The sequence below is a fragment of the Anthonomus grandis genome, chromosome 11 (assembly GCF_022605725.1).
Source record: "Anthonomus grandis grandis chromosome 11, icAntGran1.3, whole genome shotgun sequence".
Taxonomy (NCBI): domain Eukaryota; kingdom Metazoa; phylum Arthropoda; class Insecta; order Coleoptera; family Curculionidae; genus Anthonomus; species Anthonomus grandis.
The window spans coordinates 11,249,030-11,269,075 of record NC_065556.1 but is presented as its reverse complement, the minus strand read 5'-3'; the positions used below and the strand labels follow the sequence as shown (position 1 = coordinate 11,269,075).

The following is a 20,046-nucleotide window of genomic DNA, read 5'->3' as shown; positions in this document are numbered from 1 at the left end:
CGATTTTTAGTTGTATAAAATTGATTCAATAATTTTTAATTCAATGATTTTATGTGTTTTTTATGTATCCTTCCTCAGTCCGGGAGATGATTTCATAGAGATCGAAACGTTTACAAAATTTATAATTAATCGTCCGAAGTAGTTTCTTTTGCATATATCCAACAAAAACAAAATACACTTTTATTGAAGTATCCCCAATAAAAATGTATTTTGTTTTTAGATACCTATTTATAATTTAAAAAAAAAATTAGAGATGCCTTCCCACTTAGAGATTAGGGTGTGATTTTCGAGTAAAAGTTGTCACCATAACAACCAATATTAATTTGTGTATAGATTTTTCTAAACTTTCATTTACTTTAAAATTTATATAAAATACTTTAATTTCTTTTTAATTAACTTCAAGTTCTATATTCCAACTCTAACTGCATTCAACCTTAATATTTTTTTTTGCAATTATTCATACACACAACAAGAAAACTGCAATTTGTGAAATATTATTTTTATACAGCTAATGCAGATATCATAATCTATTACTCTAAGTTGTTAAAGATAGAAATCTTTCTTTTATGTTTGATTAAGTTACCCCAACTTTCTCCTAAGCCTTCTCGAATCCTAATCTGATCTAGGGTAAAGGAAAAACAAAAACTTACTTTTCGAGCCCCATGAAAGCCTCAGCATCAATTGACGTAATCTTGTTTTCATAAAGCGTGAGGATTTCGAGGGTATCTAGTCCCTGAAAGGCTCTGGCGTGCAAGCTGCCGATCTTGTTGTGATTCATATTTAAAATCAGGAGGTGGTGCAGGTTTTTGTAAGCGGCCGACGGCACTTGTGTTAAGCTGTTCTGTGAGACGTCGAGCTGTGTCAACATTTTCCCTAAAGAAAGGAAATTAAAAAAAAATCCCAACAAAAACATAAACAACTTACCTATTGAACTTAAAGAAGCCTCTTCGACAACGGACAAACTACTATTATGTATGGTTAAGTGATGGATATCTAATCCAAGAAAAACAAACCCGGGCAGCTTTCGCAGATTATTATGGCGGAGCTTTAAATAGAAGATTACCAGCGATTTGCCTTTAAGGATGCCCATAGCATCGCTAATATGTTGCTGATCGGTGAACTCGCACAAGATGTCTAGTCCATTCTTTTTCACTTGACAGGTGCACGGCGATATCTCTCCTCGTGGAGGACATTGCTGGGACACCTAAAATAAAACCAAATATTTATTTGTAAAATTTAAATAAAAAAGTAAAATGTATGGTATATATACTGTTTATTATAGATGGTGTAGATAATTAATGTTAATGCAAAATATTACATATTTATAGACACGGGCCTTTCACAAAGTATTTTCTAATTACTATACGAAATTTTAGAAGATGATGCTTTAGATCATTTTAAAAGATAAATTAATGTAAATTACCGTCATCTATCTATACACAGTGGGGGTAGCATTTACATTAATTTTTAGGGAATAAATATAATGACCATCAAACAATACTGTGAGACCCTAAGCTCTCTTACCAAAAAAATTACACTAAACATCAAAAAAACGCTACATGTCCCAAAATGAGAGTCTGAAATTATCATGGTTCTAGCTACTTTAGTCACGACTGCACTTCAAATTGTATTTAAATACCAAATGTGATAGATGATCACCAAGTTTTAGCGAGCAAATTAATATACTTTTACTAAATAAACCACTATAATTGCTATAAAACGTAGGCATATTACCAAAAAAAGTATAACGACGGTAAATTAAATTAAATCTGCGAAAAAATGACAAGTGAAGAGACGAAAAGAATTTTTTGGAATATTTTGAAAGGGAACGGCTCTGGTATTTGAGCGCATCTCCGGGGACTACTACAAACAATGTTTTAGAATCTTTTAATAAAACAATTATACAAGAAAAAACAATTGTACATGAAGATGGCATACGTCGTGAGCGCTTCCTTTCGCGGTTCTTAGTAATTGCTTCTGATATGGTAAAGGATTGGTCTACGAGTACATAATTACCCAAGCAACACATCATATATTAATATTGTTAAATATATATTTATTTATCTATTTTTAAGTGATTTTTTCAGTTTTGGTATATTTATCAACCGTATATGGTCAAGGTATATTTATTAAACTGTAGAATATATATATATCATATACGATTCTGTTTATAAAAGGAAGAAAATTATAGGTTATAAAAAAATTTATAGTTTTTGTATCAATACTTTTCTTACATAACCTTAAAGGTTTCGAGTTAATTGTGAAAAAACCCTATATAAGATCAAGGCATATTGCTATGAAAATTGCAGAAGTTATGCTATTTTTTATCGTAAATAAGTGGAAAGTCAGTGTTTATTAGATAGGTTTAAAAAAAATATATTTTTTTTGGTTCTAGACAACTTTTCATTATCCAGGTTCAAAAATACAGTTTTTAAATTAAAACTATTGGTATATTTATCAACCATATATGGTATAATTATATCAAATTGTGTCATAAAACAAACAAACAACACTGACACTAACAAAATAAACTGTGTTATAAAATTGAATATTAACGATGAAACCAGCTGCTATTCATGCGTATTAATTTGGAAAATAACGATTTTTGAAAACAATTTCTTACTAATATGTTCTGTAGGGTAGGTAATGGGGGGGATAAGGGTAGAGTTTACGTCCGAGTAGAAGCACATTTTCAGCTACGCATACTTTTGCTATATATGTAGAACATACTCGCTAATAATTAGTAACTTTATTGTAAGTTGGTGAAGTGGTGTGTTAACCATGGTCTGATACCAATCATTTGAGATTTGACTGCTGGTTAATATTAGAGAGTACTTGCATTATGGGAGGTGGTACTATAACCCGCAGCAGAAGCGCTAATCGCCTGGAAGAAGATCAAATCGAAAAACTGATTTCCAAGGTTTGTGCTAGTTTTTTTAAAGAAAATTGAAAAAAAAATTTATACTAAACTTGGAGCCTTGGAGACTAAGTTAAACAGGCTCTGTGATGCGATTAAGAAGATGGCAAATTCGGTAACAAACAACAGTAAAGAAATCGATAACGTCAAAACTCGTTTGGATGATCTGGAGCAAGCTTCAAAATGAAATTCCCCAAAAAGAATTTGCGGCTTTAGAGAGTTGGCGAATGAAGACCTGGGTGTCGATCTATCAAAATTCTTTCAAGAAAATTTAGGCGTCTCATGTAGCATTAAGGATTTCAATTAGGTCTTTCGTCTTTCTAAAGGCAACTATGATCACCCTTCCCCAATTATCGCCAGTTTTATTAGCAATATTAAAAGGAACCAGATCTTTATGCAGAAGAAAATGCTGAAAAATCATCCCGTATCCTTGTTTGAAGATTTAACGTTTCGCAGATACCATTTACTTCTGGAAGCTAAACGAAAATATGGTCACAATAATGTCTGGTCCACATCTGGTAAGATATTTCGCTGAAACCCGGCAACTTCACAAAAAATATGTATTAATAAAATTGACGATGTAAAATAAGGTTTACGTTAGAATAGTTACGGTATATCTCTATATATAAAACTACTTGGCTCTTCAAACTTAAAGAATGTATATTATAATTTAATTTTTTCGCAAAGTTGTTTTTTATTCTGTTTTTTTGGGTGATTTTTGTATTTATTTACAAGATAGACATATTATATGGATTGTTCGGTTTTTTAAAGAATACTATATTATTACATATATAGCATATTGGTTATTTTACTGTATTGTAGTAGGCGGAGAAAACTTTAATGCTTCTAAATGTATATATGTCTGAAGCATGCAACAAAAAAATAATTATTATTTTTCTCACTTTAATGTACGTTCACTTTGTTCACAGTTTGACAGCTTTTACGAGTTTGTGGAGGCCGAGGAATATGATATAATTGGACTACCCGAAACTTGGTTAAACGATTCGATTAAAAATGGTGGTATTAATCTTTCTAATTACAATATTATTCGTAAAGATAGAAATGGACGTGGCGGTGTTATATACGTAGTTCTTCAAAATTTGAAGTCTTAGTCCCCACCACAAATTAGTGCTTTAGATAAATATGGTTCCGCGCAAAAATTAATGGCAAAGGTATAATCTTTGGTTCACTTTACCCACCACCATCTATTAATTTTGGTTCTTGTTTGGACGATTTGGAAAATTCTATTGTTAGTTTTTTAACTCATTCTGATAATGTAGTTTTTGGGGGAGATTTGAATGTAGTTATGTTGGATACTGGCAGCCCTGGGTATATTTGTGTTAACATTTTTTAAATAAATATAATTTAACCTAAGAGGTTCAGTCTCCAACTCGAATTTCAAGCATTGGAACCAAGTTAATTGATGTTCTTGTTACTTCGGATCCTGGCTTAATCACGGATCTGCAGGTTATTAATATGGATGACATATCCGATCATTGTTTAGTATTAAGTAAATTAAAACTTGAAAAAACCCGTACATCAAAGTCTTTACGTATGTATATACTTACGATTTATGATGAAACTTAGACAAAAAGCCCTCACGAAGTATAAAAAAATAAAAACTGATGCTGCGCTTAATGAATACAAACAAATTAGGAATTTTGTAACGGGTGCAGTACGTAGCGAAAAGAAAGCCTACTTGAATGAACAATTTAAATCAAACCCTACTTGTTTTTGGAAAACATTGAATTCTCTTAACATAACATCTAAAGTTTCTCCTTCCACAATTATTAGCGATTCTCGAAACGCACCTGATGGACTTAATTCTTTTTTTATTAATAGCATTCCCAAGGTAAACACGGTATGCACTAATAATGGCCTTAAAACTAAGTATACCAATAAAGTACACCCTAATGTTAAGAAACTATTTCAATTTAAAGAAATTTCTGAAAAGCAAGTTGAAAAAATAATTTGTAGTATAAAATCTACTGCAACTGGTTCTGGTAGCATGAGCATTAAAATGATTTTACTTTTAGTTCCTTATTTAACACCCTATATAACTTTTATAATTAATAAAGCACTTATATTATCAAAATTTCCATCTGAATAGAAGAATGCTGATTTACTACCCATCCCAAAAAATAATACTCTTACGGAATTTTCTCATTATCGACCTATAACTATATTGCCGACCCTTTCTGAAATATTGAAAAAGGCCATGTATATGCAATTAAATGATTTTTTTAGACTTAATTTCATAATTCCACTATTACTCAGTCAGGGTTTCGATCGCAGCATGGTACCACGACAGCACTATTGCATGTATGTGATGATATTTTTTCAGTGCTTTGGATAATAGAGAGGTTACTGCATTAGTGCTGCTGGACTATAGCAAAGCGTTTGATACTCTGGATCACTCTTTTCTTCTTACCAAACCAAAATATTTTGGATTACACGAGTCGGCGCTGAATCTACTTTGTGATTACTTAAGTAATAGAAAGCAAAGATTGCGCTTAAATTCCACCTATTCAGAATATTTAAATATGAATCAGAGAGTTCCTCAAGGCAGCATTTTGGGGCCACTACTATTTTTGATTTATTGTGATTTTTCTGAATTCCTGCATAACTGCAAGTCTCACCAATATGCAGATGACGTCCAACTCTACTCAGCTTTTCCGATAAATGAACTGAATACTGGCTTAGCACGCATTAATACCGATTTAAATCAAATTGTACAGGTGTCTAATTTTCATGGCCTGGCTCTTAACAGTACTAAATCTAAACTACTACTTTTTGGAATGCCTAAATCTTATCATTTGAATTTAAATGTTATTATCGATGGAAATATTATACAACCATCTGACTGCGAAACCTAGAAGAAACCTAGGCATTCTTCCTGATAATCAGCTTAATTTTGTAAAACATATTTCCAGTATTTTACAAAAAGCCTATTATAAATTGAAAATTCTATACATGCATAAAGATATTTTATCTTCTGATGTTAAACTCAAATTAAGTGATTCGTTGGTTAAGTCTGTATTGTGAGAACTTAGTTGCCAAGCGATTTCAAAAGTCTCATTACATTAAGAGTCACGCTAATGACTTTGGAGGTGTAAAGGAAAATATGGAAGAAGACCATCCTATTGGGACTATAAAGATTAAAAATCATGTAAAGGTTTTATCTCAGCAACAAAAATACAAAATAGCCATGAATGTATGTCATAAATTAGCCAATGTTGTTTCAGAATGTGGTGCTAAGAAATTTGAGCACTACATTACAGTTATAAATAATCTATGTGACATGGCGAATCATTACAAATACGTAATAGTAATAGAACATATTGAAAATATAGGTAAGTTATTCTTTGGTTTCTTTTGTATTCTAAAATAATTCACTTATTTTTTATTTATATTTTAGATATTTTATCTCCACAATCAAATGCTGGCGAAACCGAGGGCAAAACGGTCCTATATGATAGTAGTCCTTTAGACTTAACCGACGGTATTAATCCTGGTGAATCAACAGAAAGACGTAGTGGTAGGAGTTATTGAAAATATTGGTAATGTTACTATTTTATTTCCGTAATTCGGTTTAGTATCTATTGTTTTTTCAGAAACTTCAGATCCACAATCAAATATTAAGGAACCAGTCATTGATTTTTTATAGAAACTTCATATCCAGGATCAAATGAGAAATCAGAAGTTATGCATAATAAAGATATATGTTATTATGTCATTTTGTCAGTTATTTTTATAAGTATTTATTTGCTAATCACTTTCCAGAAACTTCATACTCACAATTAGATACTGACATGAATATGAATATGATTATTACAAATAATGAAATAAACTTATCAGAACTATCAGAAGGTAATAATCTTGAAAAGTGCGATCAATTGTGTAACGTAAAATTGCCTCTCAAAATGAAAAGACGAGGCCATCCTAGGGGCATTAGTACCACCGTTGTGGGTCTGAGGAAGAAACGTGGAAAGTGACAAAAAAGTATTTAGTTTGTAATTATTGTTTTTATTACTTTTATGTTAAATAAATAATAATTTTTACATTATTACGTATTAATCATTTTTTAATAGTTTTTTACTCAATAAAAATTGACATTTCCTATAAACTTTTTATAAGCAAGCATCTTTCGTTCTGTTTGTTTTTTTTTTTTTTTTGTTATGTTTCGAGTGCGGTCAGCAGAATAATAATTTTGTATAGCTAGCCGCTAGTCTGCCGACCAAGCGGTCGGTAGACTAGCGGAATACATTAAAGAGCCGAAGGGTCGGCAGACTATATAGTATACACTTCCTTTTTTAATACCTTTAATATATATACATATATAACTTTAATAATAAAATTAGTTTAATACATTATTGTTATTTGAAGTATGGTTTCTATTATTTTATTTTTATTCTAAGAGATACGCTTAGAATAAAGTTTTAAAAACATTTTGTATTTCAAAAATACAAAATTAGCAAAATAATATAATGATTGATTTTTCATTTATTTTAATAATATTTGTTTTATTTAATATAAATTACTTATTTCTTAACAATTCCATTATGCCGGGTCCATACCAAACCAACAAAACAAAAACAAAACAGCAACTCTGTGTTTCTCAACATTTTTGAAACAAAATCAAAACATTTAGGCAACTATTTTGTTTTGTTCGTGTTTTCAGCAACTTTTTATTTTCCCGCCGCTTGGCGGTAATGATCAAAGGGTTGATGTTTTGTCGGCGTTTCTGGCAACTTAGTTGGTCTACTGTGTACGCGCTACGCGCTCGACAAAAAGAAAACAGAAATAAATTCGTGGTTTTAGTTTGTCTCGTGCTGTGTACAAAATGACTACGCCGGAAAAAACAATGAAATGGAGTGTTCAAAATACGTGTAGATTAATTGAAATGTATAGACAATCTAGATTGTTATGGGACGCCCGACACCCAGATTATAAAAATCGAAATAAAAAGGCAGACGCCTTAAAGGAAATCGGAATTTTGTGCGATGCTTTTTCAGAGGAAGTAGACAGAAAGATAAAAAATATCAACACCCAGTATTAAAGAGAATACAGAAATTATCAGTTATTGAAGAAATCCGGAGCAGGCAAAACTTTCGTTTCAAAGTGGTTTGGTTATTCACTATTAAGTTTTTTAAAAGACAAAAACAAACCAAGATATAATTTTTTTTATAAGTACATACATAGTGATCCATATATTTATATATATCATTCTCAAAAGACTATGAACAAAATTTTAACTGCCATGGAACTTGACCTTGCTCAGACACAAAATATTCGGCAAATTCTTTTCTTATTTCCATAGCTTCTATAGATGATTTTCGTGCAGTCTGTTGTAGATTAAAAAACGACTGTAAAGTTTGTTGATCTTTTCTCCAGGCGCCATCTTCTAGTATACCACTATCTATATGTTCTATATCAAATCTCCCTGCTGGGTTATATCTATTTTTCGACAAGACACATCTTAGATAGTTATGCAAACAAATGCATGCCAAAGTCACTTTTTCTACCTTTTCTGGTTGTAGCAACATTGGTTTCCGAAAAACTCGAAACACAGACGCTAAAATGCCAAATACATTTTCTACTATTCTCCGAGCACGTGAAATTCGGTAATTGAACACACGTTCTATAGATCCCTTATCTTGATGGCCACTGCATGGTTTCATAATGCATGGTTTAAGGGGGAACGCATCATCTGCCACTAAAACATATGGACTTTCTTTTTCCCTTCCAAGAAGAACACGTTTGTTTGGTAAATTTAGTTTTCCTTCAACTAATAGTTTATAAAATGGCGTAGATTTAAAAACACCTGTGTCAGAAATTCGTCCTTGACAACCAACATTTGCATAGAGAAAATTATAATTTGCGTCAACAACCGCAAAAAGAACTACACTAAAAGTCCCTTTATAGTTAAAAAATTCACTACCACTGAATGTAGGTGCCTCGATTACAATGTTCTTTCCGTCCATGGCGCCTATGCAATGTGGAAAATGCCAAATCTTATTGAAATCTTCGCTAACTTTGTTCCATTCTTCACTTTGAGAAGTCTGAAATAAAATACGATTTAAATACAATTGGAAGTTGAAGCTTTTATTTATATTTTTTTAATATAGGTACTTATTTGGCTCTTTTACGCAGTTTTAAATAAGATACATTCTTTACCTTTACAGGAAAGCAATGATTCAGGTAGTGATGAAGAGACTGAAAAAACCGAAGAAAATGACCTTGATACCGCTAGCCACAACCAGACTACAAACAATAGTATTGAAGAAACCCAAGAAAAAGACAAAGATCCGCAGGCTCAAAAAGAAACTATTAATAATACACAAATCACTAAAAAAAACATCAACAGCTCACAAGCAAAATCTACCACAACAAAGAAAAGAGCTGTTTCCACTAGTGAGAAGCAAAGTGCAGAAGTTTATGGAATGATAAAAGATGTATATAAAAAAAATCAGCAAGGAACATCCGTTCAACCCGACGATTTTGACATATTTGGTGAGCTAGTTGCTAGAAAAGCTAGAAAAGTGCGAAAACTTCCCACTCCGTATGAACAAGCTACTGTGCAGCATTTAATCAATGATCTTCTCTACAAAGCAGAAATTGGAGAATATGACAAACCAAAAAACATAGAAGCTCAAGAGCAACTGACTCCGTTCCTTTATTTTCGATCTGCAAATTCAGTTCACAATAGTTCTATGGATACAAACAACCACAGTTATATGAGTCCAAATAGCATTCGGTCCTCCACAGGTGCCCCTCGCATTAAAACTTACTCAAATCCCTCTAGCGTTGAAACTTATTCAAACCCACCCAGCGTTCTGCCTTACTCAAATCCACCCAGTGCTCCAACGTACGAGATTCTCACTAATCCGTCCTGCTCATCGATCAATCCACACACCACCCAGATTAATGAGCCCTGGTCAGCTTCGCAGATTACAATAAATGCATCGGCTCAGTCATTCATGTAGTTTTCATACACATTCAAAATAAAGATTATTAAAAAAAAAAACATTTTACCTTGACATATGTATTTAGTGCACTTGTGAGAGCATCGCAGGTTTCTGGAATTATTAATGATATTGTCTGTTTGGATACTTTGAAAAGATACATCAGACTCTGGTAATACTCCCCAGTTGCCAAAAATCTTAAAGTAATCACTAAACGTTCTGATACACTAATAGCATTTCGAAAATTTGTATTTTTCTTCTGTATCGTAGGTCCAATGATTTGTATTAGATTTTCAAGATCAGTACTAGTCATTCTTAAAAAATTTTTAAAGCTAGATCGCATTTCTCCAGTAATACCTATATCATCTTTTCGTAAATCTTCCAATAATTCCTCAACGTAGTTTTTTTGTCGGTTCTTTAAGCTCGGCTTAACTCAAAAAGGTTTTTTTTTTCGGTTTAGGAATATAAAACCACATGCCATAATAAATAAGTCATTGTTCCTTTGTAATTCAAAATTTCGGGCACGCCACATTTTCTGTCGGAGATCACAAGTTGACTAGTTAACGTTTTCCTATGTGGACGGCAGTTGCCAGTTTGTTCCTGTTTTCGAAAACTTGCAATTTTGTTTTGTTGCTGATTTGTTGGCGTTTTTGTTTTGTTGGTTTGGTGTGGACCCGGCATTACAATTAAATGCCAACAAAAATAATAATTTATTATGTTAATAGACATCATCAATATCACAATTTATATATATTAATTTCAGATTTTGATATAGATTGCTTGGATTTACCTAAATCTATTTAAAGGAATATTAAATTTGCATGAAATATCAGGTCACTTCGCATGTCACTTCTATTCCCAATAGCAGCTGTAAACGCTCTTAAATAATGAAGTCGAGTGACATCTAATGTAAAATTTAGTTTTAGTCTCTATATGTTTGATTAATAATATCCTTGATTTTATGGATTTTCCAAAGGTAGGAGTGGGAAATATATTGATACTTGCCAATAATTACAAAATAACCCAAAAACCGTGAAATAAAGCCTAAAAATAACTTAAGACATCCTTTCTTTTAGATTAGAATTCTTTATGAGTAAGGAAATCAGAAAAAAGTTATGATTTTTTTTGTTGCCTTGGCATAAACGCTAAGCAGCAAAAATACGTGTCGGTTAGTACTACACATACTCTTTTAGGTTTTCTTCCATGTATATTTTCCATAATTTTCTCCTTCAGTCATTAAACTAAATATTACATCACTATCGGGCTTAATTAATATTATGTTCTGTGTAAACAAGTGTCTCGCGCACTATCACAGGGCTCAAAGTTCGTAATATACTAACATTATTACATTTAAGCTATAATTGTGATGTTAAAAACTCATTCATGTATTTTATGTTTACAGACCCTGATTTAGGTCTGTTCTAGTAGCATGAGTAGAATTTGATAATTCTGCAGTATAACTGCAATGTATCCTGTGATCAAACCCTATTAATTTACGAGTAAGTTTTTGTAAGATATCTTCGCCTTCAAAGTCTTATCAATAAATATAAATTGTCAGTTTATCTATAATGTTTTAGCATTTTTATTTAATACCAAGAAATTAAAGAACATTTTTTTGTATATTTTAAAAATACAAATTATGTTAGCCCAGAAGGAAAGGGATTAGTTTATCCAGGTTTTCCGTAAGTAGATATCTGCAAATACGTCAGCCATTGATTTGCCTTAAAAAGCGGATAAGCAAGCTTCTATAAGGCAAGCCAATCAACATACCAAAGGAATATCTAATTTTAGCTGTTTTACTATCCGCACATATTTTATATTTTTGTTATTACTTGGTACATATACTCAGTTCATGATTGATATACAAATTTAATCAAATTGGAAACTCCCTTAAGGCGCGAAATGATTTATGTGACCACGAGAAAATGGTATGAGATATTCGTAAACTGCATGTATGATGAGTATTTTGGCGTGTAAAAAGAAGCTTCAGATAAAGCGATGTTAACCATTATTTTTAAAAACATCTACACACTAATATTAAACATAATCAATGTCAGGTAAATGACAAATAAAACAGTAAATCACATACAAATTAATAGAAAGACCAGTGGATGCAAACTTAGATAGAAGGAGCTAAAATATGGGATACTCAAGTACCTAAATGTAGAATAAATGTAATGGACAATCGAAATATTTTTTTTTGGCTTTATTACTCACACATTTTTCAATTGACATTTCAAGTACTTTCAAAGTTTTAGTCTTAGAAATAGAGTTAGAACCAGGCTACTTAGCACTTCAAATTAGTATTATTTTTTAACCAATTTAAAAAAAGAAACAAAATTCATTTTCTAAAGATACTCAACTAGGATTAGGATTCGATAATCCTTATTTTACATAAGAATAACAACACTAACAAAAAAAAATTAATATATTGGACAATAACACTTACATAAAGGGCCAAGAACCTAATCTGCGGCTTAGCCTCATGAGTAATTCGTAATTTTATACAATTAAAAAATATACAATAAAAAACTAAATCGCGAATTATATTGTATCTGTCTTACGGTAATTTAAAATTATTTACACAGATAGCTTATACTCCTTAGAGTATTTACGTTAGTTTTTTTTAAGAACTTAAGGTAATATAGTTGTTCATTCTTGTTCATAGTCTCTTATATAGGATCTCTTATTAAAATCTTGAAAATAACTCAGCATTTTGAAAATATCTTTAAAAACTTGTTACAGCTCTTCACTCCATTAAGTAAGGATAACAAGATAGGTAGTCCCAGTTATTTCTTGTCTAAAGCGTTTAACTATTTAAAATATCTTTTTTGAGTTAATGCTCAGAATCAAGACTAAGGGCAGAATTATTAGGAATTCAAAAGACTCATCCTTGGACTTCTTTCGCCCCTAACAGTTTTTGTCTAAGACTTTTTAATATTAACTTGTTTTTATTAATTTTCGGTACCTCGAATTATCTAGATTAAAGTAAGACACCTCTTTTTAGAAGCCAATAATAATTATATATTTTGATATAACTAATCTTATCTGAGTAAGGTTTCGGAGTTTGTTTGAGTAAATGTAAAATTATTAGGGCATTGGGATTCCTATTCAGCATGTTTGAACTATCACAATAGAAATCCTGCTTTTAATAACCCCACACACAAAGTTAGCCCTGCAGCTACGCGTTTCTATTTCTATAGATGTAATTAGGTTGATTATAGACTATAACATTTCTCTTGATGAGATCCTACAATACCACACCCTGCTTGTAAACTGAAATAAAAAACGAAGGAAGGAATTGAATTCAAAAACGTTAGAACTACGTTTTATATGTAGTATATTTTATATTTAAATTGTATATTTTATAATGTAATGTAGCAAAAAAACTATTCTTCGGTTGCGTAAACTAGCTGTAAAATACAGACAAAAACTTAATTCCATTAGGTATATCATTGGCCAACAAGTTTTGGGGAAAAAATTAGGAAAGAGAAACATTTAATAAAGGTCATTTGTCATTAAACTCAGACTATTTTATTTATTTGAATAAGTTAAGCAAACGATAAAAATTGATTAAATTATTTTCTTAGCGATACGCACAAAAAAACGTATTTATGTAACTATTTTAAGATGCATTTCTTTCTATATTGTTCAATTTAATTTCTTAAAATGTTAAGACTAAATAAACAAATAGTGAGCAAAAAAAATGTTTATATAAGAAAAAATTTATAACAAAAATGTATTTAAAAACACAGATTTAGATAAAAACTTTATGCAAATAACTAATTCATACAATATAATATATGTAGCAGTTTGGCTCTATAATCTCTAAAAGCTAAAGATGAAACGTTATTCAAAATAGCACTTCTTTTCCTTGTAACTTAAAAAAAGGGTTAAAATAAAATAGACCATGCAATATAAACACATACAGGTTAAGTTGCCTAATTGCGCCTTTACAAAGCCCTGTCATGGTTGCATTAAAAATAAGTCAAATAAATGACTAAAACATAAATAATGCTCTACCCATTCATTATAAAGCGACTTATATAAACGCCAGCTATGTGGTTCCCATGCGTTATTTTCGAAGCTGAACGTTTAAATAACTTTGCATGTCATGCCTCAGCTATCAGCGGACGTTCCCGGCAGCGCTTGAAAATCTGAACTTTAAAAGGGATTTAGATAGTTTATATGTACAACTTAAAATAACAGAAGAGGAATATACGACTTTTCCTTAATATGCAGGGTAATTGATGGTTCTTGGTACCTTAGACGTTTACGGAGAACGGAAAATAGATTTTTTTTGTAAAATTTGGCATCATGGGTTTTAACTAGTAATCTAACGATAAAAAATATTTTTAGCGATGCAGTGTTGCCGCTTATTCCAAAAAGTAGTAGCAACTTTGCTATTTTGAATAGAATTTCCTGTATATTATTTTATTATTTGTTTATCAGCTATCGCTTTATGATTGTTTTTGTATAAGGTATAGGAATACCTTTTTTTAGTGGTTTTCGAGAAATTAATTATTTTCTGTATATTATAACATATTCTAAAAGAAAGTTGAAATCCCTTTCTAACAAGGTATCATATTCCTATATCTAAGTAGTCCGGTTTCTGAAATAAAAGCAAGTTTCTCTAAAAATTAGAATATTTTGACATAGTTGCCTTCGCGGCCATGAAAGATCATGAGTAAACAATGCTATGCTATTGACGTTTGACAGTTACATTTAGTTGTTTAATAGTTAAAAGTAATACACGTGGGTGTTTCTTTAAAATAGTTACCTAAAAATAATTAATTGAAATGGAAAGAAATAGTTATTCAAATGAAGTTTTGATGAGTCTATTTATTATGCCAAAAGTTCAACAAAATATACCCTAATTTACAAAAAATGACAAAATAAAGGTAAAAACACAAAGTCACGGTATTATCAAATCCATATAATTTGTTCAAAGCTACACGTATTTCGCTCCTATTGGAGCATCATCAGGCCTAGACCTACACAGATCACATTACAACTAACAACCAACAACGTTGTTTGTTTTGTTTTTGTTTGGTCTCTTAGAGAAACATGGATGATATGTTTCTATTTACAAAAAATGCATAAAAGAAAAATTTGTGCGAATACAATATAATTTTATACAATTTGTTTAATAACTAAAGAATGATTTAATTAGTTATCCCAAAATTATAAACAATTTACAATAAATTTTCGAAATGATTGCCATATACTTCTAAGAACTTCAAAATCCTGTATTGTATAGTGTTTGTTGTCGCTGCTTATATTTCAGAAGGATCTTGTTGACCAATCAATTGATAAGTCGTCTACGTCAATTCCTGTTTACTGTTTACTGGTGTTTTGTATACCATTTGCTTTAAATTACCCAAAAAGTAAAATTCAAGTAATGTAAAATTAGGTGATCTCGCAAGCCAATACCATGGTCCCAAACGCCTAAACCAGCGGCCATCGAATTTCTCAAACTCGAATCTCTTTTGGGTAAACTTGTATAATTTTTAAGTTGTGAACTAAATTGTATAAAGTTATTTTGTATTCGCACAAATTTTCATTTATCCATTTTTTGTAAATTGGGGTACATTTCATTGAAAGTTCTGCATGTTCTTGCTCCAATTTTGTCACATTGCCCATGAATAATAAATAGATTTATTAAAAGTTCATTTAAATAACTATTTCTTTCCATTATAACGAATTTTTAGGTCACTATTTAAAAAAAAACACCCATGCGAATTTTCTATTAATCAACTAAATGTAACTGTCAAACACCAATTGTTAAAATATACCGATTTTTACAGAAAATTGCTTTTATTTCAGAAACATAATACCTCATTAAAAAGGGATTTCAATTTCCTTTTAGAATATGGGTGTTCCATTTAAAAAACGCATTTTTCACAATTTTTGTATCTAGTGATGAAATTAGTGATTTTGAGCAACCCTGTATAACGTAGAACAAATTTTTATAGTGAAAAATAATGTACAATACTTACGTACAACAAACTTATGTACAATAAATTACGTTTATAATTTAAATTTTCTGCACGTTCCAGTGACGTAGTAATCAAAATTTATTTGGAGGTTTGTTTTGATAAAAAAATAAAGAAAATAATTAATTTCTCGAAGACCACTAAAGATATGTATAGGAACAACTATCTAGGGTACTCTATTTAAAATAACTAAGTTGTAGCTATTTTTTGAAATAAGTGGCAACGCTGTATCGCTAAAAATATTTTTAATCGTTAGATCACCAGCTAAAACTTATGACGCCAAATTTTCAAAATAATTCTATTTTCCGTTCTTCGTAAACATCTAAGGTATCATCAAACATCAAACACCCTGTATATAGACATATGAAATCCTACAAGCTGAATGCCGAAAACTTCTTACTCTTACCCTCACGTTTCTATAGCAGGAAAAATTCAATTGATTTCTGATGAAATACCAATAGCATGCACACAGTTAAAAAATTAAAGATATACTCCGTAAAACAGGAAGCAGAACAACTAAGATAATATCTACCGACACGTGTTTCTGCTTTTTGGCTTCCTCAGGACAGGGCAACCAGAGGACCAAAGGGAGAAGTAAAGAAATAAAAACATAAGGGGTTACGAACAGGAGAACCCAATTTGTGTAATCAGCTCTATTAACTCCAGTTTTGGAGGAAAAATACAGTATCGACACTAAGGAAGCATAAGATACTTGTATGATACTACCTTAATCTCGTAGTTTTAAGAAATTAAATATAACACGGAGAATTAAACAGCAAAAGAATAGATTTATCGTGATACTCCGTAAAACGGGAAGCAGAACAAGTAAAGATGTTACCTGCCGACACGTGTTTCTGCTTTTTTGCGTCTTCAGTGCAGGTCAACTAGAGAACAAAAGGAAAAACTAAAGAAAAAAACCTTTATCCCGAGAAGCCCATCATTTTGCTATTTAACTCTGTCTATCTAACGTGCTATCTTTAATTTTTTAAAAGTATATCGACTCGGGTGAAGATTGTACCACACAGGTATCTTATGCTTTCTTAGTGTGGATGCTCTATTTTTGCTCCAAAACCGGAGTTAATAGAGCTGATTACACAAATTGAGCGTTTGTTCCCTTATGTTTTTATTTTCTTTACTAGTTTCTTTTGTCCTCTGGTTGTCCAATATAATTTTTCATTGCCAGAACTAATTTTAAAGTCGATATTGCCTGTCGTTATGTTTATGTTTTTTTACCTGTAAACTTTACAAAATGCTGTATCTCACATTCATTCTACTAGGTTTCCTAAGTTCAATTGAAGGATAAAAGAGAAGTGAGAACCTCAACAACCCTTTATTCTTGAACCTACTTCGAGATCCTATTCGAGACTACTATGGAATTTATAAAAATAATTTACTGTCAATATGCAAGATATTTAAACGGGGCGCAGCTATAGAATACTGATATATTATTTTTAATATTTTATTTTCTCAAAGGAAAAATCGTAAAGAATGGAGTAATTAAAAACTAAAATCTTGACAAATTCAAAAAAGCTTCCTGCTTGATTTGCAATTTTAGTAAAGTATAAGGATTAAATTTTTGTAAAGGCACTTTTAACTTTTTAATATTTTTAAATATTTTGCAAGAAATATGATTAGAAATTATAATTAAAAGCCTTTATTATCTGAGTAGAAAATAAAGACTGCGACATTCAGAGGTTCACTTAAAGCTCAAATTTATAAAGTTAATTTTTAATACTTTATCTTGCTAAGTTTAAATTCGAAAAAAAAAAGTAATAAAATCTTTTTTTTTTTGTAAAAATACCTAGGGATTTGCCGCATTTCCAACCCCTACTAAACTGGAAAGAAGGATAAAGAATTTACTGCTTTTATGTCTCGACGGACTCTATTTCCTTTTTAGGCGATTTCGAAAACTTTGCATGGTCCGTAGCAAAAGGTTGGGTTTTACACTGCATATTTAACAACTTATACTTGGGGATATCGTTTGGCCTGAATAATTTAAATGTCCAGTATTTTACAATATCTCCAAATAAAATATTTATTATTTGGATTTTATTTATGCTAAGACGTATTGATGACATGAACATATTGGCCTAAATTCATTAATTTAAAACATCGTTAGAGTCAAAAGACGAAAGTTATTTATCTATTAAATAATAAATATTATTAACTTAATTATATTCGTTATTTTTTAAATGCCAATGATGCAAAGACAAGTCATTAATCTTTTGACAATGTTAATCAATATGATTTTTAAATTAAAAATATTTAGACATGGAGTGTCAATTATTGGTAGTATAATAAATATTAACACAGCTGGATATGCAAATATGTCATTTATTTATGAAATTATGTATGGTATTTCCAACTCTTATATAGGATCAATTTTAATACAGTCACCAGCAGAATTAATACTTGTACATTACAAAATATAATAAATAAACTGAGATTTCTAGAAGCAAAACCGGCTAAATCTATTTTTGACCAAAAATGATATATTTGCGCCATCTTGTACATACCAGCCGAACTAACAACTTAGAACATTTGCCGAGTTGCAAAATGTTTCAAAATTCAGTTTAATATTAAGTCAAACTGTGGTTGTAAGTGCAAAACCACTTAAATCCAGTCCACCTCTGATTGCAAAAGTCGACAATTCCAGAACGCTTCTTTAGCAGCAAAACCGACTAAATCATATTACGTTACATTATAAGAGATTGAAATATTGTAGCAAAACCGGGTTAATCCACTGCCTTTTTTTTATTTACAACGAAGTTTCGGTTAATCAAGGTTTACTATTAAAAGCACATAGTTGTGTATTGTTTGGTATATACATTAATTAAAATGAACGATGTCTTAGAAATATAAAAAATCCAGAGAACTTCAAGAAAACGATCTGTAAACAAGGAATACTGGAAGCGGACAAAATATACAGTTATAACAGGTACCTAACCATGCTGTTTTGCATATTTTTTAAAGCCTAACCTAAATATATTTTCGTAGGTATAAAGGTAAAAATTTACCAGAAATTTCTGCATATCGACATAATAACAGGTCGAATAAATGTGCCACTTTGACCATGAAAGATTTGAAGACTTTTTACTCTGTATTTTATAATAACTGTAACAAAATAAGCTAAGTAGCATCTATTGTTAAGTTTTGTAATGTATCTAAAATTAAAACGCATAAGAAATCCTGATGCAAATCACAAACGTAACATGGCAATCAGCTACAGTGTGACAAAAGAAGATAAATTTATAGTACCAGTGTATAAGAATGCATTTCTACAGGCATTCTGTCTTTCTAAGCATAGAGTACAAGGTGTTATAAAGCGTTTGTTAAATAGTGGGGAAGCTCCAAAAGAAACTAGAGGCGGTGATCGTACTTCAAAAATCAATTTGCATAAAAAAAAATTGTAATAGATTTTATAAAAGTTATTGTAGTGATTGAAAAGCACTATTTTACAGGTATAACTGCTCGCCAATATATCTCCAGCCATTAACCGATATGTAAACTTTGCAAGCTCTACAAGACAATCATTTAGCACTAAGAGTAAAAGAGTCATATTTTCACAATAGTTCTCATGTTGACGTGTGCATGAAAAAATATGGAAACTAAAACTGCTCCAGTTACTGAGAGATATTTACAAACAACAAGCCAAAGCGTTCTTTGATTTAATGAAAGAAGAAAGAAAAGATTTGATAACATGATCATATAACTGATAAAACTTAGTTTTACCTAAAGCGCCAATCGGATCAAATCTGCTACTACAAGACGCAGTTATATCTGTATAATTTTACGGTTGTTAAGGGATCTTCAAAACAGAAGTTAAAAAAAAAGGTAATGTCTGTATGCACACTTGGCTAGAGACGGACCGACCAAAATTTTCAAATTAAGTATTATCAGCTGTGTATGATACATTATTCAATTTGACAATTAAAGATTCTATATCTGAAATACGACTAATGCCAGATGGTCACTAGGGTTAGGACAAAAATATTTGCATAATAAGCATGTGTATAAAGTAGTTCGCTCATGCTTTTTATAATATAAAAAAGATCCAGGTAATTTTGTCAATCACTTGCCACTTCATTATTTCCCCAGATAGAGTTTTTGGAAGGATAGAAAAAGTGCTGAAAAAACAAGACACTATTGTTCTTCCAGATTATTATTT

At 30.9% G+C, this 20,046-nt stretch overlaps 1 protein-coding gene across 4 annotated transcripts in view; it reads right to left on the bottom strand.

Annotated features, from left to right (window-relative positions):
* LOC126742300 (slit homolog 1 protein) overlaps positions 1-20,046 on the bottom strand; it is a 651,615-nt gene that overhangs the window by 174,021 nt on the left and 457,548 nt on the right. For all 4 annotated transcript variants that reach the window (XM_050448936.1, XM_050448937.1, XM_050448938.1 and 1 more), the window contains 2 exons: positions 925-1,204; positions 651-873 (listed from right to left, as the gene is read on the bottom strand). In XM_050448936.1, coding sequence (XP_050304893.1) covers positions 651-873; positions 925-1,204 — 503 coding nt within the window. The remainder of the gene's footprint in view (positions 1-650; positions 874-924; positions 1,205-20,046) is intronic.